Source organism: Pithys albifrons, chromosome 16, assembly GCF_047495875.1.
Source record: "Pithys albifrons albifrons isolate INPA30051 chromosome 16, PitAlb_v1, whole genome shotgun sequence".
Taxonomy (NCBI): Eukaryota; Metazoa; Chordata; class Aves; order Passeriformes; family Thamnophilidae; genus Pithys; species Pithys albifrons.
The window spans coordinates 7,035,876-7,063,767 of NC_092473.1; the positions used below are offsets into that span (position 1 = coordinate 7,035,876).

Consider the following 27,892-nt stretch of genomic DNA (forward strand, 5'->3'; position numbering starts at 1 on the left):
ATGATTATAACTTAAACCCCTAAATAGCTGGCTACTCGAATATATAGCATGCAAATGAAATCTATCTAGGCTTTTATTTTTTTATAATTAGAAAATCTGTTTATGATCTGGCTGGATTTCAGAAGAGACTGCTATAACCTTGTAACCTGTAGGCTAAATTAGATTTAAATAGATTAAACAACTGAGAATAAATGTATTTTAAGCCTTTTTGCATCATTGTTTTTAACCTCATAATGTCTGAAGGTTAAATGGTGGTGTAACATTATATATAACTTGATTTCCTAGTCTACCTGAAAAAAAAAGGCACCAATTTTCAATATCTGAGTTGTATTAACAGGGGAGCACTTAGATGGAGACAGGAGATGTAAATGGATTTCAGGCTATAATAAGACCTTGTGCCTGGAATGGGAATCCTTTCCTCTGCTTTTGCCTGATTATGAGCTCTTTTAGTGCTAATGTGACATTTTCAGCCCTTCACACAGAAAATGCACTAACTGCTTGATGAATAGGGGAACTTACTTCCAGTCACTGTTCATTGTAACAGCCTCCAAATGAGGTCTGTGATTTTGTGCATTTGTCCTTATATTGACCCAAATTAAGTTTTTATTGCACATCCAGGAAATGATGTATGGTGGGATCCAAACAAACCAGAGTTTGGAGATTTACTGTCACAATAACTGGAGTTCTCCATTCGTGTGATCAATCTTCTGCCTGCCCTGCTCTACTGGAATTTATCATCACCCAAAGAGCTGTTCTTTATCTGAGTCAAGGGCTGAAATTCCCAGAAAATTGCTTCAGTTTATTTAGTAGAATGAAATAGAACCCATGAAGGGGGACATGAGGGTCTGAGGGTGTACAGGGTGCACGTGCAGCCCTGAATTTCTGAGCAGTTCCTGGCTCATGTGTTGGCACTGCACACCTTTGCAGTGGGTAGAAGCCTTGTCAGGTGCAGTTACTCTTAACTGACTCTCTTCTTTGTGCCATGTCCCCTCAGATAAAATCTGTGACTGAGCCTAAGATAGAAATAGTCATAATAATTTATTTTGCCTTTTTTAGGTAACATTCAGGTGTCGTGGATTGATGACACATCAGCATTTGTATCACTGAGCCAGCCAGAGCAAGTACAAATAGGTGAGTGTTGCTGAGTTTACCTCAAGACTTTCAGTGGCTCCTGTAAAATGCCCTGGGCCAGCAGGGTCTGTGATTCTCAGAGCAAAACCACTGACTTGGTTCAGATGCTCAAAGGAACTGAACTTTTATAGTTCCAACACGTGTGGCAGCGAAGACAAGCCCAGGCTGGACTTGGTTGAGAGTTTTGTGTTTCATGCCATGATCTTGTGAGTACCTGAACCTGTAGATAGAGTAATGCTGGTTTCTTCACTTGGTGGAGTATTTATTGAGGTTATTTACTGTTACTTGCACAAGGACCTGTCAAAGACCTTTAAAAAACTAAGGAAGAGTCCAATATTGCTGTGTTTACTGAAAATATTGCTTCCAGTTATGAGGAAAAACAGTCTTCTTGGAGTGGGGGATTTTTAGGTTGAGTTTGTTCATGGTTTTGGGGGTATTTTTATTTGTGTATTTGGTTGAGGATGTTTTAAGACTTTGGTTGACTGCAGTTGGATCCACAAGCTCTTGATGGTTTCTATAGTTCCTTTGGGTGTGTATTTGAGGACTGACCCGCTGTCTTACTTTTGGGAACAATGACTGGAAGTGGACCCTTATCCATGATCATTTGGGATATGTTATGGTGGGGTCAGCCCTGTTTGCTGAAATACTTCCATCAAATGTTGTGGAGCCAGTAGGAAGAGCAGATACACAGCACTTCTGATTAAGTGGCTGAAATTTTGTTGCACCAAGGAGTTATTCTGCCAGAATTCCCATGATAAAGTTCTAAAAAGCAAAAAAAACCCAGTTTAGAGACCCCTACTGAGTTCACCATCACCCATCTTGCTAAGCTCACACAAAGAAGCTTTTGGGTTGTGGCTGCACAATCAGTGCCTCTCTGTAGTTCCTCATTAACACCCTGAGGGTGTTTATCACAGTTCCTTATCCATCCAGAGCTCTGCCAGGATTTTGAGTGCTCTCCAACAGCCTCCTTACAGCAATTGCTCCACAGCAGCAAAAGCCATTGTTTCTTCATATCTATGTAGAGAGGAGAATGATATAACTTGTAGTGAGCAGTTGCAGATAAAGAATCATGTCAAATAAAGCCCTCCTAGATGCTGCTGCAGTAAATTCCCCACTGCTGTCACCTCAGTTCCTTACCCATTGTCAAAAAGCTTGGTATATACATTACCACCACTTCTTTGTTTTTGTTAGGTTTTTTGGTTGTTTTGTTTTTGTTATAGCAGCTACATATTGTAGAAAGGACTGAATGTCTGCTGAATATTTAAACTGAGTCTTTTTGGCACTGTTTTGTGCGTGTCTTTTTTTTGTGCTCTGGGAGCTTGTTCTGTGGCCTACGTGCTAGAAAACATGTTACTTGTTTGAAAGCTCAGGTGATTATAATCTTTGCTAGATTTTTATGAAATCAGGTTAGTAAAATCATACGCTGAAAGCAGGGAGCCAACCAAGCTGATAAACTACAGCAGCCTCAGTTACCAAAAATCTATGTGATTTTTTTTCCTGTAAGATTGCTCAAAACTCTTGGTGGGATTTTTTGGTTGGTTGTGGGGTTTTGTTTGTTTTGGTTATTTCCCCTGTAATAAACACATCATAAAGACAATTCTGTTATTTTGTTTTTTGGTCTTAAAATCTTTAATGAATTGCTTTGGCAATAAAAGTCACTGTACTTGTGATTTAGTGAGATGTACTCATGAGAAGAACCAAGGAAAAATTAATAACATGGCTGGGTTTTTACCCTGTTTGCTTAAATGTCTGCATGTTTGGACTGTATAAAAAGCCTTTGACAACTGTCAGACAATGTGATGCAGTGCAATATGGTGCAGACCTACTTCTGTGATTAGAAAAGAACATCTTAAAGATGTTTCTGACTTTGAGCTGGTATTAATACATATAGTTAAGGCAGCACTTGTGCAACAAAAACATTTATGGAACATAAATGGATTGAGAATATGAAGGGTGTATGGAAATTTGGATAAAGTGCTCAGACTTGCATTATAGATGAGTCTAAGCACTGTAAAATCATCCATATGTATTTTGCATCCTTTTAATAAGGGAATTGTGTGTGAAAAGCTCTGAAAATGGGATCAGTTTTGTAATGATCTGCATGGAGTGTTAACTGATTTGTGTCTACCGGATTTTTTAAACTGTTTATATCTGGGAGGTGCCTTTATTTTTTCAGTTCCATCAGTAATTCAAACGCTGAATATTTGGCTGAACTAATATAAAGTTGCAGAATTGAACAGCAGATCATGGAAAGACTGTTGTCCATCCTCCCTTGATGTAGATGCTCAGGGTAACCAGTGATGAGCCTGTCTGGTTTCTTAACAATCTGTCTCTAATGCCTTGCAGTTTTGTTCAGCTTCGTAGGTGTCACAAAACAATTTGAAATATGATTTGTCTGTGTTACTAATTCTGTGTAACTTTATCGAAGGGTTGTATTGAAATTGTGATAGTTGTCTTTCACATTTCAAATTAATTATCATGCTTAACCTTTATAATGAGACCTCTTAGTATGTGACACTTCGTATAACTGGCTGTGCTGTGCTGAGCTGGGCTGTTTCTGTTGCTTCTAACTCTCCTGCCTTCACATATTTTGAGTGGACTAAAAGGTACTTCATCAGCACCCTGGGAATATGTTGGATTTCTCATGGCAATTTATGTAGAAATCCATTTTCAATATGTAGGTAATGAAATGTATCTGTTCATCCCCCAGTGCTCTTTAAAACAATGGCCCTGAGTTAGGTAATATCATGGATGGTAACCATTAAGACCTGGTCCAAAACTGATTGATAAAACATTAGTCCATATGCTTTTCTGTTTAAAGAATACATTTGATTAGTTGAATTAAACTAATGAGCAGGTCTTCAAATTTAACCTGGTAATCAGTAGTGTGTATGTTGCCAGGGAGAATGCACATCCCAGTTTTCTAAGTGTTAAAGTGTCACCCTGAAGGACCTGTGAGTCTTTGCATAGCATAAAAAGACTTGTTTCCTCTTTCCTTATTTCCCCCTCAGAAAGAAGTAGGGGAAAGGGCAGTATTTTTATAGGCAGTTTTGGAGCTGCTCCTGACTTTCAAACTGAATATGGCCTGCTTAAAACACACAAAGCAGAACTCTTGGAACACAAGAGTGAAATGCCTTAAATCTCTCATTTTGCTGCCTATAATAATGTCCAAGAATCTCCACTTTATTTGGTTTTTTGTGTGAGTTGCATGTTGGCAGCCTCTCTAATTTATTATGAGTAGAAAAGGTTTGTTCTTGTATAAAATCATTAATCTACAGTTAGAACATGAACTGCAGCTTGAAGTGGAAGCGCCTGAAAACAGTAATAGGCAAGAAGCAGAGTTTATTTTTTGTTGTAATTTGCTGTTCAAAGGAGGTAATTTATAAGAATTTGTTAAGTGGTTGGTGCTCCTTTCGTTGGACATGTGGGAGACAGAACTTTCTGTTGCCAAGTTGTACTTCGTGTGGTCTCAGTATTTCTGTCAAACAGGAATCACACACCTGTGCAGTGTGTGGCAAAAGTGTGTGAGCACTGGGGGAGCTGAGGAACACAAGAAACTGGAGAACCAGCTTTTGGTGTACAGCTTCTGGCTCTTAAGATTGTCATCTAGCTAGATAAGTTTTGTGTGTTTATGAAGCTGACTTTTCACCTAGAAAGGTTAGTATGGAACAAGAACTGTCTCAGTGATTCTATGGCTTACAGGGGTCTAGACTTCATACAAATAGTCTGGAAATGGTGGGGAAAACGGGAGAGACTTCAGCTTGTCTTAACTGTAAATTAAACCCAGTATTTTATTTTAATAATAAATTGATGTAACCTCAAGTATTCCGGTGTTTCAGCCATTTCATCACCTCAGCCATGCTGTGCATTAACCAGGTGGGGAGTCCTCAGTCAGCGCTTTCTATCAGTGTTAAGCCCTTGTTACTCCTGGTTTCGCTCTTTGTTGTCAGCCAAGTTTAATGGACTGTCCAGGTCACTGGCCTAAAAGGAACCCAGATACTCTTAAAGGGAGGATCCTGCAGATGTCTTTGCACCTGGGGAGTCTTGATAGACCATCTAAAATGTATTCTTAAAAACTACAGTTCCTTGAGAGTGAGTCAATTTCTAAAACATGGGAAAAGTCCTATAAATATCTTTAAACTTTTTAAGTGCTTTCAAGTAAAATGAGGTTTCTGCTCTGAGACATGTGACATAACATCTATGTTCTGATTATCAATAACTTCTGCAATATTTTAAGACCACTGGTTCTATTTTAGAGTAATTTTAACTTGAGAATCTTCCCTGGACTGTTTTTCTTGCTGTATTAAAATGCAATAAATGCACTTAACCTGAAATTTTAAATACATGTGAAAAGCAACTGCTTGTCATAAATGGCAAGCATTGAAATAATGTTAAGTTATTCCGTGTGCTGGTGCCCTGATACATGAGCTCATACAGAATTTAGTGTGTGCAGGATATCTTCTTCCTGTAGGCATTGAGGAGACCAAAGTATTGAGACAGCAGGGGAGCAATGGACTAAAGCAGGTGCAGCAGCTGAATTGTGAGGGCCTTTCAGTGATTTGTGTTTAAATCATTCATCTTTCTGAACTTGTGAGTTTCTCAGACAGGGGTGGACTTTATGGCTTATTGGTTTTTTATGAACTGCTACTTAGCATGAGCACTTACCACACAATTTAAAAATATGAAAAATTTTTTCAGCTCATGTGTGTATCAGTGTCCTCTCACTGAATTTGGGGGAAGGGCAGGTACTGTGTGCTGTATTACCCAGAGTCTTTGAAAAATGGCATTTCAACGACTCTGTTCCCAGCAATGTGTCATTATGCCAGAGATGCTCTGGGAGGAGGTTGGAGCGAGGTGGGGCTCGGTCTCCTCTCAGGTAAACAACAGGACTGGAAGAAACGGCCTCCAGTTGCACTGGGGAGATTCAGGTTGGGTATGAGGGGACATTCCTTCACTGGAATGGTTGGCAAGCACCGGAACAGGCTGCCCAGGGAGTCAGTGGAGTCACCATCCCTGGGGGCTTTTAAAAGACACGAGGCCAGGTGGTTTGGAGCAGGGGCCAAGGAGCGAGGTGTGGGATCCTCCCACTCAGGAACAGGATGGAGTGAGCTGAAATCAGACTGTGTTCCATTTCTGTCTGAAAGGCCCCGCAGGTCTGAGCTCTCTGTGTAGGAACAGACACTGAGACTTTCTGACTAGAACAGAAATGTTCTGAACACCTTACACTTTTAGTTTGTACATTCAAGGTCTGAACACTTTATTCGTAATCCTGAAAGTTAAAATTCTCCAGTGTTTATTTAAAACCATTCCTGTGCTGGTAAATGCAGGGATTGAGATGTGGTGAATTTCTGCTTGTGTTCAGGAATCTTGACTCCAACAGGAAAATGAATTACTGGTTTTACAGTGGAACCAGTGGTATAAATCATAATGGAAGAGAGCTGTTGTACAACTTCCAGCATTACTGATGTGGAATTAAGAAGACAGATTATAGACCTGCCTTCATGGCACCTGCAGCCATTCTTTTTTCTCATCAATTAAGAAATAAATGAAAAAGAACCCCAAACCCAAAACGCCATTTGTGCCCTGAAAGTTTGAATATGTTAGGTTTTTTCTTAATGTAATGTTGCAAGTCTTGTGACTGCTTTTTCATTTGATTTGGGTTTTTTGAAATGAGTTGAAACAAAAACTGCAAAATGTATTACTGAGGTATTTAAACAGAGTGCAAAAGTTATGTAGCTTGAATTTTTTCAGTATATAAGTTACTTTAAGGAATTTAAAATCCTTTATAACAATCTACATACATGTGCATAGCATGAAGTGTCTCAGTGGACTGTACTAACATCTCTGTTCTTTGTTGAGGGAAATATTTTAAGTTTAAACATGGTTGGAGGGTCCTTCTCTTTCTTTGCCATGCTTTGTACTTGGTATTTTTTCTTTTTCCTGTAAAACTGTTTTCCTTCAGATCACTTGTTCATTTTTCCATTTTTTCCAATATGGAGATTCAAAGGCTTATTTTGGTTTGCTCTGTAACTTGTCATTCTCACTCTAAAGTGAGCAGCTGCTTTGTCACCACATTCATACTCCCTGCTCTGGGTTCAGATACCAAGAGAGATGACAACCTTTGTGAAATGCCATTTTAGGTCTGTTTTAGCAGAATGTGTCTATACATATCCTCTCTTAAGCCATTGCAGGGGAGAAAACAAAGGGTTGGGCAGCACCGTGTACCAGTTGGTGTTTTCAGTTTTGATATAGCCTGCAGATAGTTGTTGTTATCAAATATATTTCAGAGACTGGGGATCCTTCAAATTGTTAAATTACTTTTCTCCATCAGTCTCTGATGCACTGATTCCTTGGAGTAAGAAGAGGTGTCTCCACCAGCCTTAATTTCTGTTTCTGTGCAGTCAGTGGGTTTTACAAAGTTGAGATTTTCTTCATGGGTGATGAAGATTAATGTAGTGTTTTACCTCCCTTGATTTGTGGCTTGAGTGGTTTGGGTTTTTTTCCTCCAAATGAATCGTTTTTTGCAATTTTTGTAACCAGACTTAAGAATATGGTCTAATCCACCACACTTAGTTGATTTTTGGATTTATCCCTCTGTCAGACTAGGAATAACACAGTACATAGGGCAATAACTACTACGTAGTTATTCCCAGGATTGCTTCTTTCCTGCTGAAGAAACACAGTTGTTTATGTGCAGCGTGAGTAGCACTAGAAGTCAATAAATAAGGCTGTGGACCCATTTAATGAGTGATGAGAGTAAAAGACAATCCTGCCCTGGCTGCTCACTAATTGAACATCCTCCTGGTTGAGGCAGCGGCCCCGTGTTTGCAGTAGAACATGAGCAGATAAAACTGAGGGAGCATCAATACAGGGGTCACCTTAGAGCTTCACAGGTGAAGTTTTACTTCAGTATTTCATAAACTTAAGTGTTCAGTATTGCAGCCTTAATCTGTATAGCTCTGTGTGTTTATTTTATTTGTATATTGTGGTTTTTCTTTTACCTACACTGTTCACTTACATATTTGTCTATCTCTTAAGAAGCTTAATAGTGTCAGTGCCCATCTGTCAGGATTCTGCTCTGCATAAAAGCAAGGACTTGGCAAAAGAGGATCTTTGAACACACTTCTGTTGGATCACTCAACAACAGCCAGCCTGTTCAATATCTTGCCTAATAACTAGAGAAGATGCGTCCTCCAGAAATGCTTTTTCTAAAATAATTTGCAATTCCTATTATTCTGCTAGGAGGCAGAAACATTAGGGCTGTGAATAAAGTGTTATGAAGTGCAGCCAGGCAGAGTTGGTTACTAGCTCAGGTTTGTCACAGATTTTTTTCTCTTATGATTTAGATAAATAATAACCTCCCTGAGTTATCTTTAGTTTGTTAGAATCCACAGAGCATTCTAGCAATGCATTTCTTCTGCTGGCAGTGCAGAATGATGTAACTGTATTGGCTTTTTTGGCAATATGGACAGCACTTTTCAAAAAAGCATCAGAGAAAATGTATTTTAAACTCCTACAAGGAGCTGCTCTTCAGTTCAAGACCATGCAAGATTGATTTGTTTGTGGCTCCTTAAATTTCTTCATATGCCTTCATTTCAGCTGGTCGATGATGAAGCAAAATATTCAGCATGTAACATTTTATATTAAATATATATGCTATATATGTATATGCATAGATTTGTGTGTCTGTGTGTCATATGAATGTGTTGCTGTAAAATACCTGCCTTTTTCAAGAAAGCAGAGCTGTCTTTGTTCAAAAACACTGACTCTAACACAAATTTATTTTAAAATTATCTTCAGCCTGCTTATGATTTTTATTTTTTTCTCCTTAAAAAAGGGCTGAGTTTGTCAGGCAATTAAATGGCAGACCCAGAACTTTGGTTCATAGTTTGTAGCAAAACAAATAATGTGAACTGGTTATTGTGGTTTAACAAATGGCTATGTATCAGATGATCCATGGTAACTTTGTGCTTGATTTTAGCAAGTAAAAACATACTTGAGTTTAACTAAACAAATGTTACCCTGAGGAATGTGGGCTGGCTGCAGGAAACTCCAGTGAGCCTCATTAATTCATTCACGATGCCTGCACCACAACTCCATGGAAATAGACACTCCTAATTCCTGCAAACAAGTCCTGGAACTTCACAGTTCAAAACAGATATAAGGAGGTTTGCCTGGCACCTCGAGTTTAGTGCACCAGTCCCATGAGCTGTTAATCAGAGCTGCTGCTGTTTATATTTGGGATTAAAATGAAACATACCGTGCTCTTTCCCAGTGTTATGTACATTACAAAGGCTTTACAGCGGCAGCATCTCTATGCCATGGCATATATTATTGGTAATTCATTTCACTGTAACATAGCAAATATGCAGAATAGGTGATTTGTCCTGAAAGAGGAGATAAACAGATCCATCCAACCACCCATCTTCCCCATCTTTTCTGAAATTTGATGTGGGAACTTGCCATTCCTAGTCCTTGGACCAGAGGTAGCAGAGAATATCTGTATTGAAGATAACAGCACTTTAGCTAGAAAAGAAAGTTGTATATGTATCTGAAATTGCTACAAAAAATTTGGAAGTGCATAATAAAATCAGGATTTTGTCTCCACTACAATTATTATGTTTTAAAATGTGCAGCTTGATTATATGAAAACAATCTGGGTCCTGTTGGTTTTGTTTTGGTTTGTATTTAAACTGGTTTACTTGGTTGGTTTACGTTACTTTCTTTCAGAGAGTTAGGCTGGAAACAGCAGAAGACACCAGTTGACAGTCAGTTTAATTTGCTGATTCATCTGTTACAGTGGTGGCATCAGGCCAGAGCTTGGCTCGCTCTCTGGAGGCTGAGAGCTGTGAAGATGCTGGGACTTGAAGGAATGTTGTTAAATTGTTGCTGAGTGGAGACAGTGAAAGTTTTTTCTTTATTTTTAAAGTGATTCTAATTTTGCATTGACAGAAATCTTTCTACCTTGAACTCACAGTCTGTTTTTTTTAGTTAAATTGAGAGCAAACACTGGAAAGGTATAAGCTTGGAACGGCTGGATATTAGTTAAGTGCTTCTTCCATGGGTATCTTGTGCAACCAAAAATGCAGCTCAAATAAGCTTATGTTTCACAGCAATCAAACAGAGTTTTGGCAAAGGCTTTGCAAATGTCGTCTTTTCCTGGCAGACTTGCAAAATAAACCTGCTGGGTTAAGTAATGAGACTAAAAGGGAAAAAATCCAGGAAATCTTTTCTTGCCAACAAGCAATCTGGAAGAGGGTTACGACTGAGGAATTGATCGTTTCTAATTTAAAAGAAATGGCTCAACTCTTTTTACATGAAGTCTGACCCTGAGGAGAGTTTTGAGGTTCTAATTCAGACACTGTGGCTTTTGGAAAGTATGGCATTGGGGCTTTTTTGGTTTGGTTTTAATTGCTAACAATGGAACTGGGAATCATTCATATGAACAGAACAAATAACTTGCTGCCTTCTGATTTTCAAAATAAGTTATTTCAGGGGAAGACATGTTGTCCTTTAAGTGTTTTGTGTGTAACATCTCTCTTCTTCTCCATAGCTGTAAACACCAGCAGGTATGCTGAGAGTTACAGGATCCAGACATATGCAGAATATGTTGAGAACAGACATGAAGAAAAACAGACCAAGAGAAAATGTACAGAAGATAGTTGGAAGGAGATGGAGAGGAAGAGGCTAAAAACCCAGTGCACACCTTACCTGTCCCAGAGTCGGTACTTCTGTGTTAACAGGTGAGGTGACTTCTGCCAGCTCCAGCATTTTTATTGCATTTTTATTGGAAGTCTAGCAATTTACAGGTAGGTCTTCACTAATAAATGACTTTTTTTTCTGTATGCATTTCTTTGCATATAAACCAGTAGTGGTACATCAGTTGTCACAAGGTAAGTAAAAGAGCTGATGGAATTTCATCGTGAATGTGATTAGGCAGATTTTTAAAATCTGGGGTTTTGGGGGCAGATCAAATCACAGTTTCTGAGCTTCATGTAGCAGCATCATTTCTTATAACCAAAATAAAAAAATTATTTTCTTTGTTCATTTGACACTTCTGAATGGCTTGTGTCATGTGATACTTGGCTGTCATCTTACAACCTTTTAAAGGCCATGTTGGTTTTTGGATGACTTTCCATGGTGATAATAGTGCCACAAAGAAGGGCATAAATTACCTTCTTGAGCAGTCCTGGTGAAGTCATCCTTATGCTTTGGGAACAGAGTGGCAAATGATGATCCTTGCCTTTTGGTATAAAGCTTGGGAAGGGTTTTAATTCATTATGTAAGGACATAATCAAGTCAGGACATGCTGCTTTTGATTCTTGTACAGTCTGTTGCTGTGTGTTTTTCTTGTTCGATTTTTACCCTCTCCTATTAATGACAGGTTTGGGATGTGAGAGTAACAAGCCGCTTCTTTCTCAGTCATCTGTGCAGCTGTGTGTGAGAAGGGTCTTGCAGTGTTTGTGTAATTGTATAATTAACCTATCAAGTTATGGCCATTCTTCCCCCGCTTCTCCTGCACTGCCCCCCAATGCTATCAATGTTGTATGTAAATAAGTGTGAGTGGAACACACGAGCTGCATTTCTCTAGGATGGTGCTTTGGTTTGGTTGGGGTGGGGTGGGACTTCTCTCTCCTCTTCTTCCCCACTCTGTGGTTAAACAGACCACAGACAAGGGTTATAAAACCAGTGCTGTCCTTTTGCCTTGTCTATCTTGGGAATGCTGTGACAAGTTCTAGCTGTCATTACATCTTCCTGCAAATGTTATCTGTCATGTAACAAATATGCTGGACTTGTTCTGCTCTTGTCACTTACATAACCCTGTGAGTTTGCAGGTGTGTGTTTTGGCCAGCTGTCAGATGTTCATGGCTTTTGTCATGGTGGGAATTCTAAATGTGTTATAGACATGTTTGATTCAAAAAACCATCTGGAGGAACCTGGTGATAAAATCTGTATCAAATGATATTAGATATAACAATTTTAATATAAAATATAACAAGTATAACATAATATGTATGTAAACAATCAGGACAAGTATCTGTGTGTGTGTGTATGTGTATCTGTCCAGATTCATGTAAGTCCCATCTCGTTGAGCACTCAGAACTGTGATGTCTCCAGCAGCTGATCTCCTATAATAGCTTCATGTCACTGCATCCTTTATTTATTTATTATTTAATAAGCTTGCTGAATCAGTTTCTGCCAAGGAGCACAGCTGCAGAGTAGCTGTTCCTCTGCACGATGACAGGGTGTCCTGGCTACTTTTTCATTCAGTAATGAAGTTGTTGGATATTTCTTGTAAGAAACTTTTGTCTTAAATTGACAGGTTGATAAGTCTGTAACAGAGGTTTTTTAATCCCTGTCTTGCTGAAAAAATTGTAGTCCCTGATTGTAGAGGAACTACTCTTCAGAAAATTCATTATAATGGTATTAATAACTGTCACAGAGTAAAATCACTTACAATTAATAAGTATCCTGTGATTATAACTTACTTACTGCTGTTAAATATCAAAATTTATTTCCATGGAAATATGCCTGATTGTAATGTAAGATGGAGAAGTAGTGTTAGAACTGGTGCATTTGAAAAACTTCAAGTAATAAATAAGATGCTCTTCTTAAAGCCTTTGCTCTTCAGAGCACTTCTAGGGCAGGGATGGCACTGGCTGTATTGTGCTTAGCACAAACTGCTGGAGCTCTGCCAGGACTCTGCAATGTTTGCATTTAGGAATTTTCCCTTAGCAAAACAGTGTTAAACCATAGAAAAGTCAAACAGGGTAAGTTCTGTGTAAAACTAAGTATCCTGCTCCCCTTGTACTTACTCTAATTTCCCTGATCCTTATCTAGGAATAGTAAAATTGAGTAAGGCCAATGGCAAGGACTAGTCTGAAATAGAGGACAGTGATATGTCATTTTGCCTTTACAGATTTTCTAGTTAAAACCACGAGAATTGCATCTTATCCTCTGTCAAGTCAGGGTACTGTTTGTAGCACCATTTCCTTGAATGTCTTAATTTTGCTGAAGATTATCTATTTTTTGAAATGTTGAAGTATTTCTACTGAGGATTCTTTTGATTTTTTACAGGAAGTGTTGTTTATAGAGATTTGCTACCAAATAAAGGATAAGAATTGGGACAAGCTAAGTCATTAAATACATGGATAACAGATATTGCAAGCAAATCATTATAGTAGGCCAGTATTATAGTGTTATTTCAGGTGATTTCACATGCTCTTAAGCTGAAATGACTGATTTTTATGATGAATCAGTATCTACTCCCACCTCTCAGTTTTATTTGTTGTCAGGAGAACACCAGGTTTATGTCTTTGTTTAAATGAGATTTATTTGCAGTTGAAGGTCTGCATATATCCAGACCAATTCAAAGTCTTCTGCTGTGATGAAGTGTTTCTTTTAAAACTTGGGCATGCTTTTCCAAAACAGAAAATGTTAAATGCTACATCATCATCATTGCTTTCCCACCTTTTCTCCCTCCTCCACTTGCTGGTCCTTTCAGATTAATTGCCATAGCACTATTTGGATTGGTGCTGTTCAGTATTTGAAATGACATTACAAAGTCACAGACAGTTTGGTCAGGTGGATCTGCTCTTTCTGGCAGTGCAGGATCTGCGTTGTGTTCAGTGCTCCTGGTGCTCCTCATACTGCTGGGATTTAACAAATTCTTTGTTGATTAGGATTGTACTTTAAATGAATAGAAATGAGGAATAAAATGCAGGTTTTGTGTTTCTCCCGCCCTGCTGCAGGGCATTCAACCTCATCAGGTTTGCCTGTGGGCTGGCACTGAGATGGGTCAGCAGAAGGGAGAGGTTGGGGAAGAAGGGCTGGTGGAAACTGTTGGTGCAGAGGCTTGGACACCCACCCACCCTGATCCCTGGCTGATGGGAGAGCTGTGTTGTGCTCACAAACTGAATCTGCCAACTGGAATGTACAATAGGCTTTTCTTGTGGTGGGCAGCCTTTTTTTTTTGAGGTTTCTCACCCCACTCCCCCCCCAAAAAAAGCCCCAAGCTTGGCTAGTAATCTTATCTTTAAAGTGAGAACATTTCAATATAAAAAAAATTCAGAACCTCTTTAAATGTATTCTTAAAAAGAGAAATAAAATTCCTGCCTGGATACCTGTTGTACATGTGTGTTTTGAAACCCAAGTGTTATGTAGTTAGTGGATGGTGTAAGTCTCTGTCTCTAAATGGTGCAGGTGTCCAAACAGAGGATCATTAAAGTCAATCTGAATTATTTCTCTTTATTTGCATTAACTTCACAAGAGTCTTTAAGTAGAAAAAAATTAAATGCAGCCATAAGACCATTCAAAAAGGGAGGTTCTTTCTGCAGGGAGTGTCAGTTCCCTTCTGAAAGACATGCTCATAATATGTCTTAAGAAATCCTGAGATTGTAATTTATGGCTCCTGAGCTTTTCTTCCTTATGTTTTCAGAATGTCTTTACCAAAAGTAGAATTCTTACAAGATTTTCTAAACATTTTTTTAAAATGTGGTATATTTTAATTTCCTAAATGCTCTTTTTTCACCAGGCTTTTTTGTTTTCCAACCTTAGTTCTTGCCTGGTGTGCAATGTTGAAGTGTGTCTGTGGGATAAACAGTTCTGTCCAGCTTTTTGGCTTCCATCTTTTTATTGCTGGTAGTTGTGGTGTGACTTGAAATGATGATTTGTAAGGAATCATGCAAGAAGGCCTTCTGTGTGTGAATGTTTGGAGGAAAAGCCAACTATTCATCAAAGTAAATGGTGTTTGTGCTCCTAAAGTGGAAGTAAGAACATGAGACGTAATCATATGTTTCATGTTTGTTTATTGCCTTTGGACATCCCAGAAAGAGTCTGTCTTAAATTGCAAAATGTTCAGCTGAAAAAATTCCATTTCAAAGCCAAAACTATACTGCCAAATTTAACAGACCTTTCTTTAGCTGAAACCTTATTGAAACACCATGATTCCCTGCTATTGAGTAAAAAAAAATACCTTGTAAAGCTTTGTTTTATAACTCAGTATTAATATTTAAATCACAGAATAGAACATGGCTTAGGTGCATACAGCCATGTTGTGTTGTTAATGGAAAAATAAAGGCTCATAAGTCTAAAACTCCCTTTTTTTTCTATTGGTAATTCTAAAAGAGCATTAAATTAGACATTTGAGTAGCTGGTATTCACATACCTAGAAGTTCATGATGGGAACTGTTTTTTTAATTAGCCCCTTTGCTACTGCGTTCTTTTTTATACTCATGCTAATTTGATTTTAATATTGTCATTTGTCTTTGAAGGAAACTTAACAGTAGCACCCCAGTGGAATGAAAACCTGTACCGTGTTAGTTCAGTGTGTGCTGAATGAAATGAGACTCTGAGTTCCTCTTCATACCTGTCAGTCAGCCTTTATTTGGACACTACTAATGAAATGAGTGTGCAGCTTTTTTGTGCTTTTTATTTTACCATGGATAACAGGACTCTTCACTTTAAAGTCGGATTTAAAGTTTATTATATGGAACTTGATGGTTTTCTCTGCCTTTATATAATAGAAACTCTCTGTAGCTCCAGGAGGGAGGATGGAGTTAACATGTGGGATCCTTCCATATGAGATGTGTGTTTGAGGCTCCAGTTGTGCATGACTTGGTGTCTATTGACAGTGCTTTACAAGAGCTTGCATAACTAGGAGAATAAAATTAAAACTAAGCAGGATAGGGAACAGCTTTAATTACATTTCTGTTGAGTGATCTCATCAGAATAGCAGCTCAGCCTTGGACAAATGTAGTACAGAGAAGGAATACCTTGATGTACATGAGATTGGATGAGATAGCCAATTTATGGAATTTTATGGTTGTCAGATCTTCCAGATAATGTAATTTCATAGTACAACACTTACTGCAGTTTATTCTACTACCTTCATAAGCATTTAATAGATGTACAACAACTGGTACCTATATAATGGTAATCCTTGAGGTTTTCATTATCATCCTTGTTCTGTGTCCAGTTTTACAGGTACCAGCACGGTGGGAAAGAGGAGCATGAGTCCCATTGAGGAGGAAACTGGTTCTGATGATCTGGAGGAGAGAGAAGACCAAGGGCCAGAATATGATCAGACAGACTTCTGTGCAGAGTTCCTTCCAGATGGTAAAAAGAGAGCCAAAAAACTGAAAAAGATCAAGGCAGAGCAGGTTCCAGCAGGTAAGTGCAGTGTTGGTACATGTGGTTTTCTGTTCTGTTTGGAGCTGCCCTAGGCCTGAACAGAACTGAAGTTGTTTTCTTGACTGTCTTTGCCTATAGCAGTGAGTTACTCCATTACGTTCAAAGTCATGAAGTTTGCATCATACCAAAATTGTAAAAAAACAAACAACAAAACCAAAACAAAATCAAAAAGCAAAAACACTCCTCCCAAAACCAAAGCACCCACCACCAACCAAAACCCTACCTGAGAGCAACCAAATGAAGCAGAATGTAGCTGATGTATTACTTGCTTGTTTTCTTTCTTAAAATAAAGCTATTTGAATGTTTTTTTAGCTATTCTTAATGTTTTTTCAATGTGGCTTTCTAGTTAAGGTTATTTAATGTATTAGTCATCTGGAGCACTCTCTGTACTGCAATATATTCAAATATTCATAGTTAAAACTTCAATATCTGCACTAGCAAATTTTACCCAGAAAGTGGTATTGTATACCAAGCATCCTTTCTCCTGATTTGGCAGTGTAAAATCTTTCTTAGCTGATTCAAAAGCTGTGCTTGGAAATTGGTTTCTTCTTGTAATTTAGTGGGGCATTTGGGCCATGTAAGCATATGCAAAATGACAAGAGTGTCTACTGTAATGCCAAGTATAAAATCCAGGCTCTGCATTATGGAAATATGTGTTATCAGTATTGCTGTGATTCATCTTTATTCTCCTGTTAATTTGGGCTGGAAATATTCCTCACTGTCTTAACTGCCTTAAAAATAACTACAAGTACACTTGGAAAAATAGCCTTATTTAACTTTATCATCCCACTGATCGCAAAACCAAAATTACTTGGATTAAAAATTCAATTATTTACCATTTGAGTAAGAAGCTTTGTATTAACCTTTACTTCCCCCCTCTTTTTTTTTAAAGTGCCTATTCATAAACACCTCTTGGTTTCTCTTTATAAGTACTGACTTGCCTGTGATGTATCTAGAACTTCACTCAACAGAAGAAAATATGTCTAATATCCTCTGAAAGAACAAAAAGAATTCTTGATTTAATTTTTGTTCCTTGACTCTCTTTTAGGAAGCCTCACCACTGGTTCCACTGGAATTTTTGAAGTCCCTGAAACATGGTAGGAAACAACAGCCTTAACAAGTGGAGTTGATTGAAAGCAGTTGTGAGAATACACCTTTTGGAAGCCATACTTTATTTAAATAAAGTGGTGTTAACAAAGCAGTCTGTGTCCTGAAAATCAGTTTAATTATTTTAAACTGTTTATTGAACAATCACTGTCCATTTTCCCTGTGTGTATAATAATTAGTGTATGGTTTGCTGTTGATCATGTGAAGTCCTTGCTGTTGTAACTATGTTAGATTTAAGAAGCAAGACTAAATGTCACCTCCTTTGGCATGCTGGCTGTGAACTGTACAACAACTCTGTGATTTCATGCTGGCCTGTTCCCTGTGCTTGAGGAGACTTACCCAAATCTCCTAATATTTAGCTATTTTTCCAGGCAGTATCACTTTGCTGTCAGCATTCTGGAAACAGGTAGAACTGCAGTTTCACATATTGCTTTCTGCCAGCTCCTTTATCTGGAAATAATCTTTTGAATTTCTGCTCTCTACCCCCACCCCCTGTGCAGCTGGTATTCATCTAAATACCAGCTTTACACATACCTTACCTTTCCAAAATCTGTAACTTAAAAGTTTCTCAAACCTTAATTTCCTGGTGGGAGGTAGTTTTCTTTGTTTTCACATCTGTTGCTGTTTTCACCTTTAAATCCTGATTTCTTTCTTCCCTCCTTCCTTCTTCCCCAGCTTGTGGGGCTCTTGTAAAAATGGTTTCTGGTACCTCTGATAAACCTGCTAACTGCACCAGCCCTTTATTTGTTAAAAAAGGACCTTCATTGGTAGATTTCAGAAAATGTTTGATATTTAATTTTTTTGTATCATGGAAATAAAAACAAAATATGTATTTCCATAAAATGAAAATTAAAGACATTTTCTTAGGACCTTGTTTGGTTTTATTTATTGGCTTCTGGGATGTTTTTAGTGAAATATTTTTTTTTCTTCTTCTTTATAATGTAACCATTTTTTGACAGCCTGTGTTTAGCAGACCCTCTCAGTCCATGGACTACTTTCAAGATATTTGTGAAATGTAACCAAGAAAAACAAGCTCAATGTCCTAAGATTTAAATCGCTGTGTGTTTCCCTTGGAGGGGTGAGAACAAAAGAAGAGAGTTCTACAAAGCAGCAAGTTCAAAACCGTTGCTATGAAAGAGTGGAATATCAAGAAGGCTTCATCAGATTATATTTACATTAGAGTGGGAACCACTGTCATTTAAGCAATGCAATAACCTGTTTGAAGGTATGCCAAAATTCGTGGGGTTTAAAATGATTGTGAACTTGGATTGCAAAGGGAAAAATAATTTAAAGATGTTAAATGTGAAATATTGTATTTCTAACATTGGAATACTCCCAGCAGTGGTATAATTAATTTGCTTTTTTAATAGCAGCCATATCATCACATTCTCACACTAAAATGTGGGAAAGAGACTTTGTTAGTGATGCAAGGGAAAATTAGTAACTGAACTCTTCTGCTCTCAAGGATCCAGAATTTTCTTCCCCAAGACTCATGACCTTAGGACTAAATACTTAAACCAATTTTATCTCGAGTATCCAAACCCATTTCAAATTTAGTTCTCATAATATATGCAACACTTAATAGTAGTTGTATAAAATAGTCACGGAGATGGATCAGGTCACTGAATACGGTGTTGTGTGCAAATCTTGGGGGTGTTATTAACAATGTATGCTCAACAACTGGCATCTCCTGATTTGGAACAGAGCTTAGAGTCAGGATGACCAAAGGACACAAGAGCATTTAAAGGGATTGTCAGAAGTACGGGTTAAGAGGCGAGGAAGTCTCTACTCAAGAGAGAATTCACAGAGAATCCACCTGGAGTCTTTGCCCTGAGGCCATTTGGATCTTCTTCATTCTTGAAAAGCAACACTTAAGACACCTGCAGGGAAAAAGTAAGTCTTAATTGTATTACAGTACAATCCCTTAAAAAACTTTTCTTCAAATTAGCCATTACTTACTTCTCTAAGCTGCTACAAAGGTACTTCTGCCCTCCCCCTCCTCCTCAGCTGTCATTTTGGGGAGCTGGATGTTCTTTATGTGTAATTAAATCCTGAAGAAAATAGTGCTCTTCCCTTTCCTAGTCCTGTGTGTTCGGTTATACCAGAGAACACCTGGGTAAGCCACTAAAATGTGCTTGTTCTGGGCTGTGCTGCTCTTGACACCGAGTTTGGGCTGACCTGAGCAGTGTCCGAGGGCAGCAACGACCCACCAGTCCCACATCCAACCTTGTCTGGGGGCTTGGTTTGCTTCCCTGTGCTGGAAGTGAAACCATTGATTCCAGAAGGGAAAGAATGTGGCTTCTCAAATTAGATCCACATTTGGTTCATAATGTGTGTTTAAAATATGTGCCTAGAACTTGTTTCCGAAAAGCGAAGCTGTCATCACTGGCTGTGATGGCCCTGGGGATTCCCAGGCCCTGCTCCCTGGCGTGTATGTGCTGGTACTGACTCCAGAGCACATGGAATCATAGGATATCCTGAGCTGGGCCTGCAAGGATCAAGGAATCGAACTCCTGGCTCTGCTCAGGGACCACAGGAGTCCCACTGTGTGCCTGAGGGCTTTGTGCCAGCACCTCTCGCTCTGTGCCCCTCAGACCAGCCAGGAATGGGAATAGAATGGGAATGGGAAGGGGCCTGTTTGGCTGCAAGTTCAGCTTGACAGCGCTGATTTATCTGTGGTGATGGGATGCAACTTTGCTCACATCAGAGAGCACGTTAAAACTGCGTGAAATAATAATTTCCCAATTCTTCTCAAGCATTTATGGGTGAGAAGTGTTAGCTTGTGCCAATGCACAGGATTGCAGCGCAGGGTATTGGAAATTGCCCAGACAAGAAATAGAGAGGGAAAGGTAACTGTAGTGTAGGCTAAGGAGAGAGTGTGAATGTCCCTAAAGCATGTCTTTGAACAGGGACAGGGAAGAGAGAATGAATGAATCTCATATAAAAAAATTGCTGGGGGTGCAACAGCCTCTCTTGGTCTCAGTTTAGAGTTTGTGGTTTGGACCTAAAAACTTGAGATGATTTAGATGGAGGACTAAACTATTGATCTAGTGGTGAGAGTGAGAGAGAGAGAAAGCTGAAACTTCTGGTGATTGTGGGAAAAAGTATATGTAAATTTTTCCTTCTTTAGACCTTTCAGTTCTGTCATGGTGCCCAGAAAATGTCTGGTACCCTGGATGTGTTCTCTCTCTCTAAATCCTGGTAAACGTAATGCAGACAAAAATGTCCTCTGCAGTTCAGTGTTGGAGCATACATGAGACTCCTGATAATCTAAAGTTCTTGGCTTCTGAAGTGCTTAGACTATTGCCAACTGAGCAGATGTGTACATTGAAGAAGATGCCTCAAGTTACTCCACAGAACATTTAGTAAATGGATTAACATTTGCTTGTCTGTATTATGCTGTTGTAGCTTAAAACTTGCACTAAACTAGCACTCCATGTGTGCTGCACAGAGATCCTGCCACACCTTCATTGGATGAGGAGCAGTGGAAGGGGGGTTAGACAGAGGTTTATAGGGTCAATATCTTCAGAATTAGGATGTTCTTTTTGCTTACTAGGTATGCAGGAAGCTCCTCTAAACAAGTACTCTTTGTCCAGCAGAATAATTGCTGGCAGCCTTGTGCTTCCATGAGCACATCACAGGTCGTGCTCAAGACAAACTCGTATGGAACACATTATTCATAAATGTAATATTGAAAACACTCAGCCAAAGTGTGAAAAGTAGGATCTCCCTGTGCTTGTATTAATTTCTTAAAATGGTTGATAGTTGTATTTTTCATGAACAGTGCAAATTACTGCAAACAATGTTCAGGCTTATTCTCAGAGTGACCCTGTACCATGGGGCCAGTATTGGTGTGTGGCTGAATGTGAGAATCTGGAGATTGTGGCTGTGCCAGCCAGTTGCATCCTAATTTCTGATCTGTTTTCAGCCCATCAAATGAGTGTGAAAGTAAATTTGTATTAAGGCTGACTACTTCAAAAACAGCTTTTGAAGCTACCAATTCCTTGTAAAAGCATCAAAAAACTTTGTAGTGTTATTAAGGTAAGAATGGCTATTTTTATTATTATTCTACACACTTATTTTAACTTTTACCTGCAATATCTTTATATTTTTCAAATGGGATTTTAAACTTCAAATGTTAAGGGATGACTGAACATGTTTGGTTCATGTATATACACAGGGTAGGTTTCTGTTTCTTGTTTTTTTGGTTTGGTTTTTTATTTTTTAGTTAGACATTAGACAAAAGATGACTTCATTGTAGATGCTCCTGACTTCAAAAATAAGTCTGCTCCAAGTATGTGCAGTATTTGTGTCTAACTCCAGCATTTAAAATTTTTGCATTAGGAGAAGTTGTTTGCCTCATTTGCAACAAATAACTGACACATATTTGACAACAATTCCAGAGTAATTTAAAGCTGACTCTCTGATTTCTTTGCAAAAAGTCTACACTTCAACCTTTCCTTTTAATTTGCTTGTGTACTCAATTTAATTTTGGTTATCATATTTTTAATCTGCTGTTGAGAAGCTGCCAGTTATCATTAGGAACACTTTACTGCAGAGGTGGAGAACTGCTCAAAATAGACACAGTATTTCAGCTGCCTGGTCTGTGCTGTTATCAGTGAATAATGCACTGTTGCAAAGAGAGGATTTACCAGAGAATTTCACCTTGATATTACTGGACTCCCCCGTTGTAGACTAATAACCCTTTCTGCCAGAATGTACCACACTCCCCTGGGGTATTACAGTAACTGCTGCTAAAACAGATTAAAGAATGCTGGCACTAAATGATCAATCTGTAAAGAATTTAAGGGGAAGTGTTTATACTGGCAAATTTTAGGAGGTAAATGTAGTGTTGCCTGAAATATTTAATATTCCATTCTCATAGAAGAGATCACTGTATTTTTAGTACTTCAGTCGGGTTTCTTAATTGATGTAAATTCTTCTGGCTCTTAGAGGGTGCAGCTCTAAGGTGTTCTAAAGCACTTACAGCATCTTAATGATAATTTTAATGGATATTTGCAATTATGCACAGAGGAATTTTTGAGACTTGCCTTTGGTTTAAATTATGTCCAAGAAGAGGAATTTAACATCTGATTGTTCATCTAATTCATGTCTAACATTAAATTTGGGGTGAGGATGTGTGTAAAGTAAAATGGAGATTCAGCAGATCACTTGTTTAATGTCCTTTAGTCTTTTTATGCCTTTTTTTATTTTTTTATGAAAGATCTAGAAGAGTTAGACTAAATATAAACTAAATATGAAACAGTATTTTAGACTGACAGTTTTAACAAATCCTTATCTACAACTACTCTGAAAGACATTTTTAAATGCTTGTGGTGTCAGTAGTACTGTGCTGATTCAGTATGACTACTGGCTCGTACTAAACCCTAAATTTAATGTAGTTTATCTTTAAAAAAAATATGGTAGAAGCTATACAACCTCTAAGAAACTGTTGAGTTTATAAAAAGACTAAAGAATAGAATGATGCTCAATTTAATACATTCCATACACTCTAAGGTTAGCAGGTGGAGCTGTTTTTTCACTGTGTGCTTCTGAAATCATTACTTCTAATAAGCAGCGGTAAAAAGTAGAATTTTCTGAGGAAAGTGCACTATAAAAGGCTTCCCAGTTATAGTCTGATGATTTTTGAAGACTTGCTGAGTGCACAAACTCAGGTCTGTGGCTTTAGAAGAGACCTTGTCTGGTTTCCTTTGTGTGTATGACATGTAATCTGAGGGTATGTGTGTTATGGGCATGGGCTGGAAGCTTTTACACGTGTGTTCCAGTGTCTGAAAAAGCAGCTTTCTTACTCTGCCATGCCAAAACACACACTCAGGTCAGTGTATTTTAGTGAAACAGAAGTATTTCTGTCAGTAGATGCTTTTTAATCTAGTGTAGATGTTTTCTCAGTTTAAGTAAGGAATTTGGAAAGTTCTGTTTTCCTTCTACAGGCATTCAGATGAGACAGAGTTGTGATATGTTCTGAATTCCAGTTTCTTAAAGGTACTTCCAGAGGTTCCTTCCAGCACATATTTCAACAGTTTAAGGTAATGCACAACAAATCTAACAGTGGCTACCACATTGTCATCTATTTCGACTACAAAAAGCTCTCTAAGGTTAAATAAACCAAACTCTTGTTCCTTGAATACTTTCCTGAAAAACAAGCACACATATAAACACAACTGTAACTGCTGCAGTAAAAAATCCTTAGAAAAATGCTGAATGTTTACACTACTTATAGTTTTACTTGTATTTTTCATTTATGTTTAGTAATACATTACTGGTGTAAAAATACTGCTGTGAATTGATCATAGAGCACAATTCCAAGTGTAATCATAGAGTTTAAGGTAGATTTGTGGCCTGCAATCAGTATTTAGAGCTCCATTACTCATGTTGGCAAATAGATGTCACGTTGTTTCTCTCGGCAAAATCTGAAATTATCTCTGTGTTTGCAATTGCAGCTCCTGTGCCTCTCACAGGCTGTGGCAGGACTCGGGCAGTCTGTGGCACCTCAGTGTGCTGGGTAGAGCACTCCCCTTCCACACGGGGAATATGTACCTGAAATGGAACATAGAATTACTGATCTGGCAGGATGACTGTAACATCCTGCATGGGGTGGAACCCCTGCATGGCTGTTCAGCCTCGCTGCCACCAGAGCAGGGGAATTCCTGCAGCGAGGCTGGAGGCACCTTTAGACAGCTCATGTAGCAGCCCGAGGACAGAGCCCTGTCACACATGATAAAAGCTAGAGAAAACTGGAAGAGTTCTCCCCTTGGAGGCTAACCCAAACCCTAAAAAAAATCCTAAAATTACTGAAAGAAAATGGACAAAGATGAGAAGTTAATTAGCTGTTAAGTTAATATGTCTTGACACTTAATGATTCTTATAAAGAACAGAGACATCTTGTGCAGGTAAGACCTGCAGGGTTGTCCTTTGACAAATGTGACATTAGACTAAGAAAATATAAAATTGTTTTCCTCTTTTGTTGAATAACCTGCAATTGTATTAATAGTGCCTGTAATTGTTGAGCACTCAGCTGGACCATAGAATTTGGATGTTTCACACTGGAGCAGATTTTATGTGTCTCATCCTTGTTAGGGGCAATCAATTCATAGTCACTGATGTGTTCTCTCAGTGTTTACATGCATGTAGAAGTGTAACAAGCTCTAAGGTTACTATTTATTTCCCAAAGTTCTTCTGTTAAATGCCAATACTGTTGGTTTTTTATCACAAATCTTTACAAAGTATCTGCTTTTTTTTTTTTTTATGCTTGCAAACAGCATGCAAGTATTTAGTCACATAGACATTGGAAGGTGAAAGAACCAAATGGTTTGTACTATTCTTTGCTTCCTTGTACATTCTGAATAAGGACCTTGGCACCTTAATTATTTAATTTCAGTTTGTAAAAGTGAGAAATATTTTCTTATTGAGCATTCCTAATAGGTTTACTCTCTGTATGTGTCTCTGAGACAGCTGGAAGATCCTATATATACTCTAAGTTTTTCAGTTTTCTGCTTAATTTTTCAGTTTATAGATAATTACTGAGAGTGTTAGCAGATCTTGCAGAGACAGACATCGCTACAACAAGAAATGCTTATTTTAGCAGTCTTTTTTGAAGAGAATATCCAATTTCTATTCCTTTATGGTTTGGGGAGGTCTTGATGGTATTGCAAGTCACATTCTAAAAATAAAACATGAAAGTGTGTTGTCTAGCTCTAAATGTAAGTCTGTGATGTGTATATGATATGCTCAGGAAGAACAAGGGCAAGCATTGGCATCTCAATACTGTGGGAAACAGAACGCAGTAAGTGATCTTTGTTGGCCCATAAATCTGACTGAAGTTGTATTTGCCAACAGTCCAACTGCAGAGACTTCAGGGAAAAAGCAGCGAGAAGCTGACACTTGTGTGGTATTCTGTGTAACACAGTGCTGGCTAACTCGTGTTCAGCAAATTTGGGCTTGTCTTTTTTTCGTAATGCTGAAGTGTATTTGCATTTGAGATGTGTCACCTTGTGTCTGGCAAAAAGGTCAGATGAATTTCAAGTTTCCTCTGAGGAGAGGTGACTTGCTCGCCAAGTTTAATGTAGTCTAAGCTAGAAAAACAAAAAGTAAAAATGTTTACTGTAGTGAGATGTAAATACAAGGACTTGTAGTAGATGAGAAGAATTTGCAGGACTCTGTGTTACCTTGTACGTATTTTCCATTGCTGCTCTTACTCTGTGTATTCTGACCCTACCAAGCATCGATGTTTACTGCAGACCAGCAGAGCCTTACTAAGATCTATCTGCATGCTAACTAAAAAAAAAGAATTCTCACAGTGAATTTTCAGAGCCTGTAATGCACCAGCACAGTTATTGCTGCAGATAAACTGAGAGTGCTGCCATGTTCCAGACGTTTTTCCTCTGGAATAGAAATCAGAGTGAATGATGCTGAGAGAAAATCTGAGCTGTGCCACTGATCCCTCTGGATGGGTGGATCCATTTTAGCATGGCTGGCCTTTAGGTAACTGAATTAGGACTGGAAACTGGAATGGAAAAAAGGGGTAATATAAATACGTTAAAGCATCCATAATCATAGATACACAGTATCTGCTTAATAATAAAACTAAGGCAGGGACTTAAGAACTCTTATAAAATTCCAAATATCTAAACAGAATAGCTGGATAATTGACATAGTTGACTTGAAAATCTTCAGTGCTTCACTTTTATTTCATTAGAAGAAGGTAATGGCTTAGTGATTGAGTAATATTATGCCACATTCAAAAGCACAGTCTCCCACTCCCCCTTATTTCCTGAAGTTTGAGCTCTGTTTAAATCACTGTGGAGCTGCTTGGCACTCTGTCCTATTCAGACATGCCAGACATGCTCTGTGCTCAGCTCTCTCACGTGGCTGCAACTGTCTTGCACCTTTCACTCTCTGAAAGGCTTTTTTTCCTCTAGCACTGAGCTGCCTGACTGGGAGCTCCAAATGCAGAGCTCAGGGGCTGAGCAGCTGCACGAGTTCCCTGCACAACGCCGAGTTCTCAGGCCATACTGCTACTGAATGTCATAGTCTACAGAATCCTGAACTTGGAAGCTGAAAAGCTGCTAGAAATCATTTGTCTGAAACTAAAGCAATCCTTCATAGAGTGATTTGTCTGTGTTCCACCCTGTGATGTTTATCACAGCTTTAACACTGTAATTCATGGTTGGTGGGAATCTGCAAATATTTTGCTCTGTGTTTCTATGTACTTACTTCAAGGTTTGTAACAAATATGAATAATGACTTTTTCTTCGTTAGTTCATTTGTATTTCCACTCCTCTGGGGAGGATTACACAGCAGCACACAACTTAACTAGAACAGTTCACAAACGTATTTTCAAACTTAGTGTGGAATTAGATACAATTAGAGGGATTCCTTACTTGCCTTCACAGTGCTTTTAATTCTTGCACCCCAGTCTTATTCTCAAAAGACAGAAGTCTTTGATTATTGGAACTATATGTAAATAGCTGTGGCTGGGAGACTGAACATTGATTTATGTAGGGTTGGACAGTGCATAGAGTGAAGCTGAGCCACTTAAACCTGCAGAGGTTTAAAGTGTTTTGTAAATGTGAATTTAATATCATAGTTAGCTAAAGTTTCTGGTTGAGGATGGTCCTTTGGGGAACCTGGGAAGATTTACAGCCTTACAGGGGGAAGTGGTACAGTATTTCCTATTTTTGCTAGCTCTATGTGGAGTAATTGCTCTGGCATTTTACTGGCACTTCTTTCAGTTTGCTATAAAATCATATCCCAAAGAACTTCACATTTCTCAAAAAAAATGAAACTCAAAATTTTAATATTTCAATAGATCCCCAGGCTAGAATGACTCCAGCACTTAATCTGATAGCTACTGTAGAGTTGTTTCAATGCTACAGAGCTGGTAGAGGATGCTCAACTTATGTTTCATTAGTGTAATATAAGTGTCCTATTGTCTGGTTTTGTTTTGTTATTCTTCCCTTTAGTAGCCACCTAAAAGGAACAGCCTCTGAAATGCTAAAAATGAGGATGAATGACACATTGTGAGGAAAGAGGCTCTATGCCAAATTCCACACATTTACACTGCCAACATTTATCCACAATGTTGGCAAAGTGGAGAAACACTTCTGAGCTGCTCTGTTATTTATGAAACAGATAAATTTTTTTCCCTGGTAGGACAGTTCTGGATAATCTGAATTTTGTTACCTTCAGCTTCGCCACCAGTTTTAGGGTGACATTGGACAACACACTGTAACCCATCTGTGTCTGTAGTTTCTCCATCTGTAATATGGAGGTAAAAGTTACATATCTGATGTTGCTCTGAGTTTGAATTCAGATAAGCTCCAGGAGTATATATTATTTTTATGTGAGGCATTATTGCATTGTAAAAGAATCATTGTTTATATGAATTTAATACTTATTTACTTGGGGTGATGTGAAATTTGTCCATAAAAGCAATGCACAG

At 38.4% G+C, this 27,892-nt stretch overlaps 1 protein-coding gene across 3 annotated transcripts in view; it reads left to right on the top strand.

The window, feature by feature from the left end:
• The window catches only part of PARN (poly(A)-specific ribonuclease), a 43,402-nt gene extending 25,103 nt beyond the window's left edge, over positions 1 to 18,299 (top strand). For all 3 annotated transcript variants that reach the window (XM_071571269.1, XM_071571270.1, XM_071571271.1), the window contains 4 exons: positions 1,057 to 1,131; positions 10,685 to 10,874; positions 16,109 to 16,302; positions 17,372 to 18,299. In XM_071571269.1, coding sequence (XP_071427370.1) covers positions 1,057 to 1,131; positions 10,685 to 10,874; positions 16,109 to 16,302; positions 17,372 to 17,424 — 512 coding nt within the window. In that variant the 3' untranslated portion in view covers positions 17,425 to 18,299. The remainder of the gene's footprint in view (positions 1 to 1,056; positions 1,132 to 10,684; positions 10,875 to 16,108; positions 16,303 to 17,371) is intronic.
• Positions 18,300 to 27,892: the final 9,593 nt, after the last annotated feature.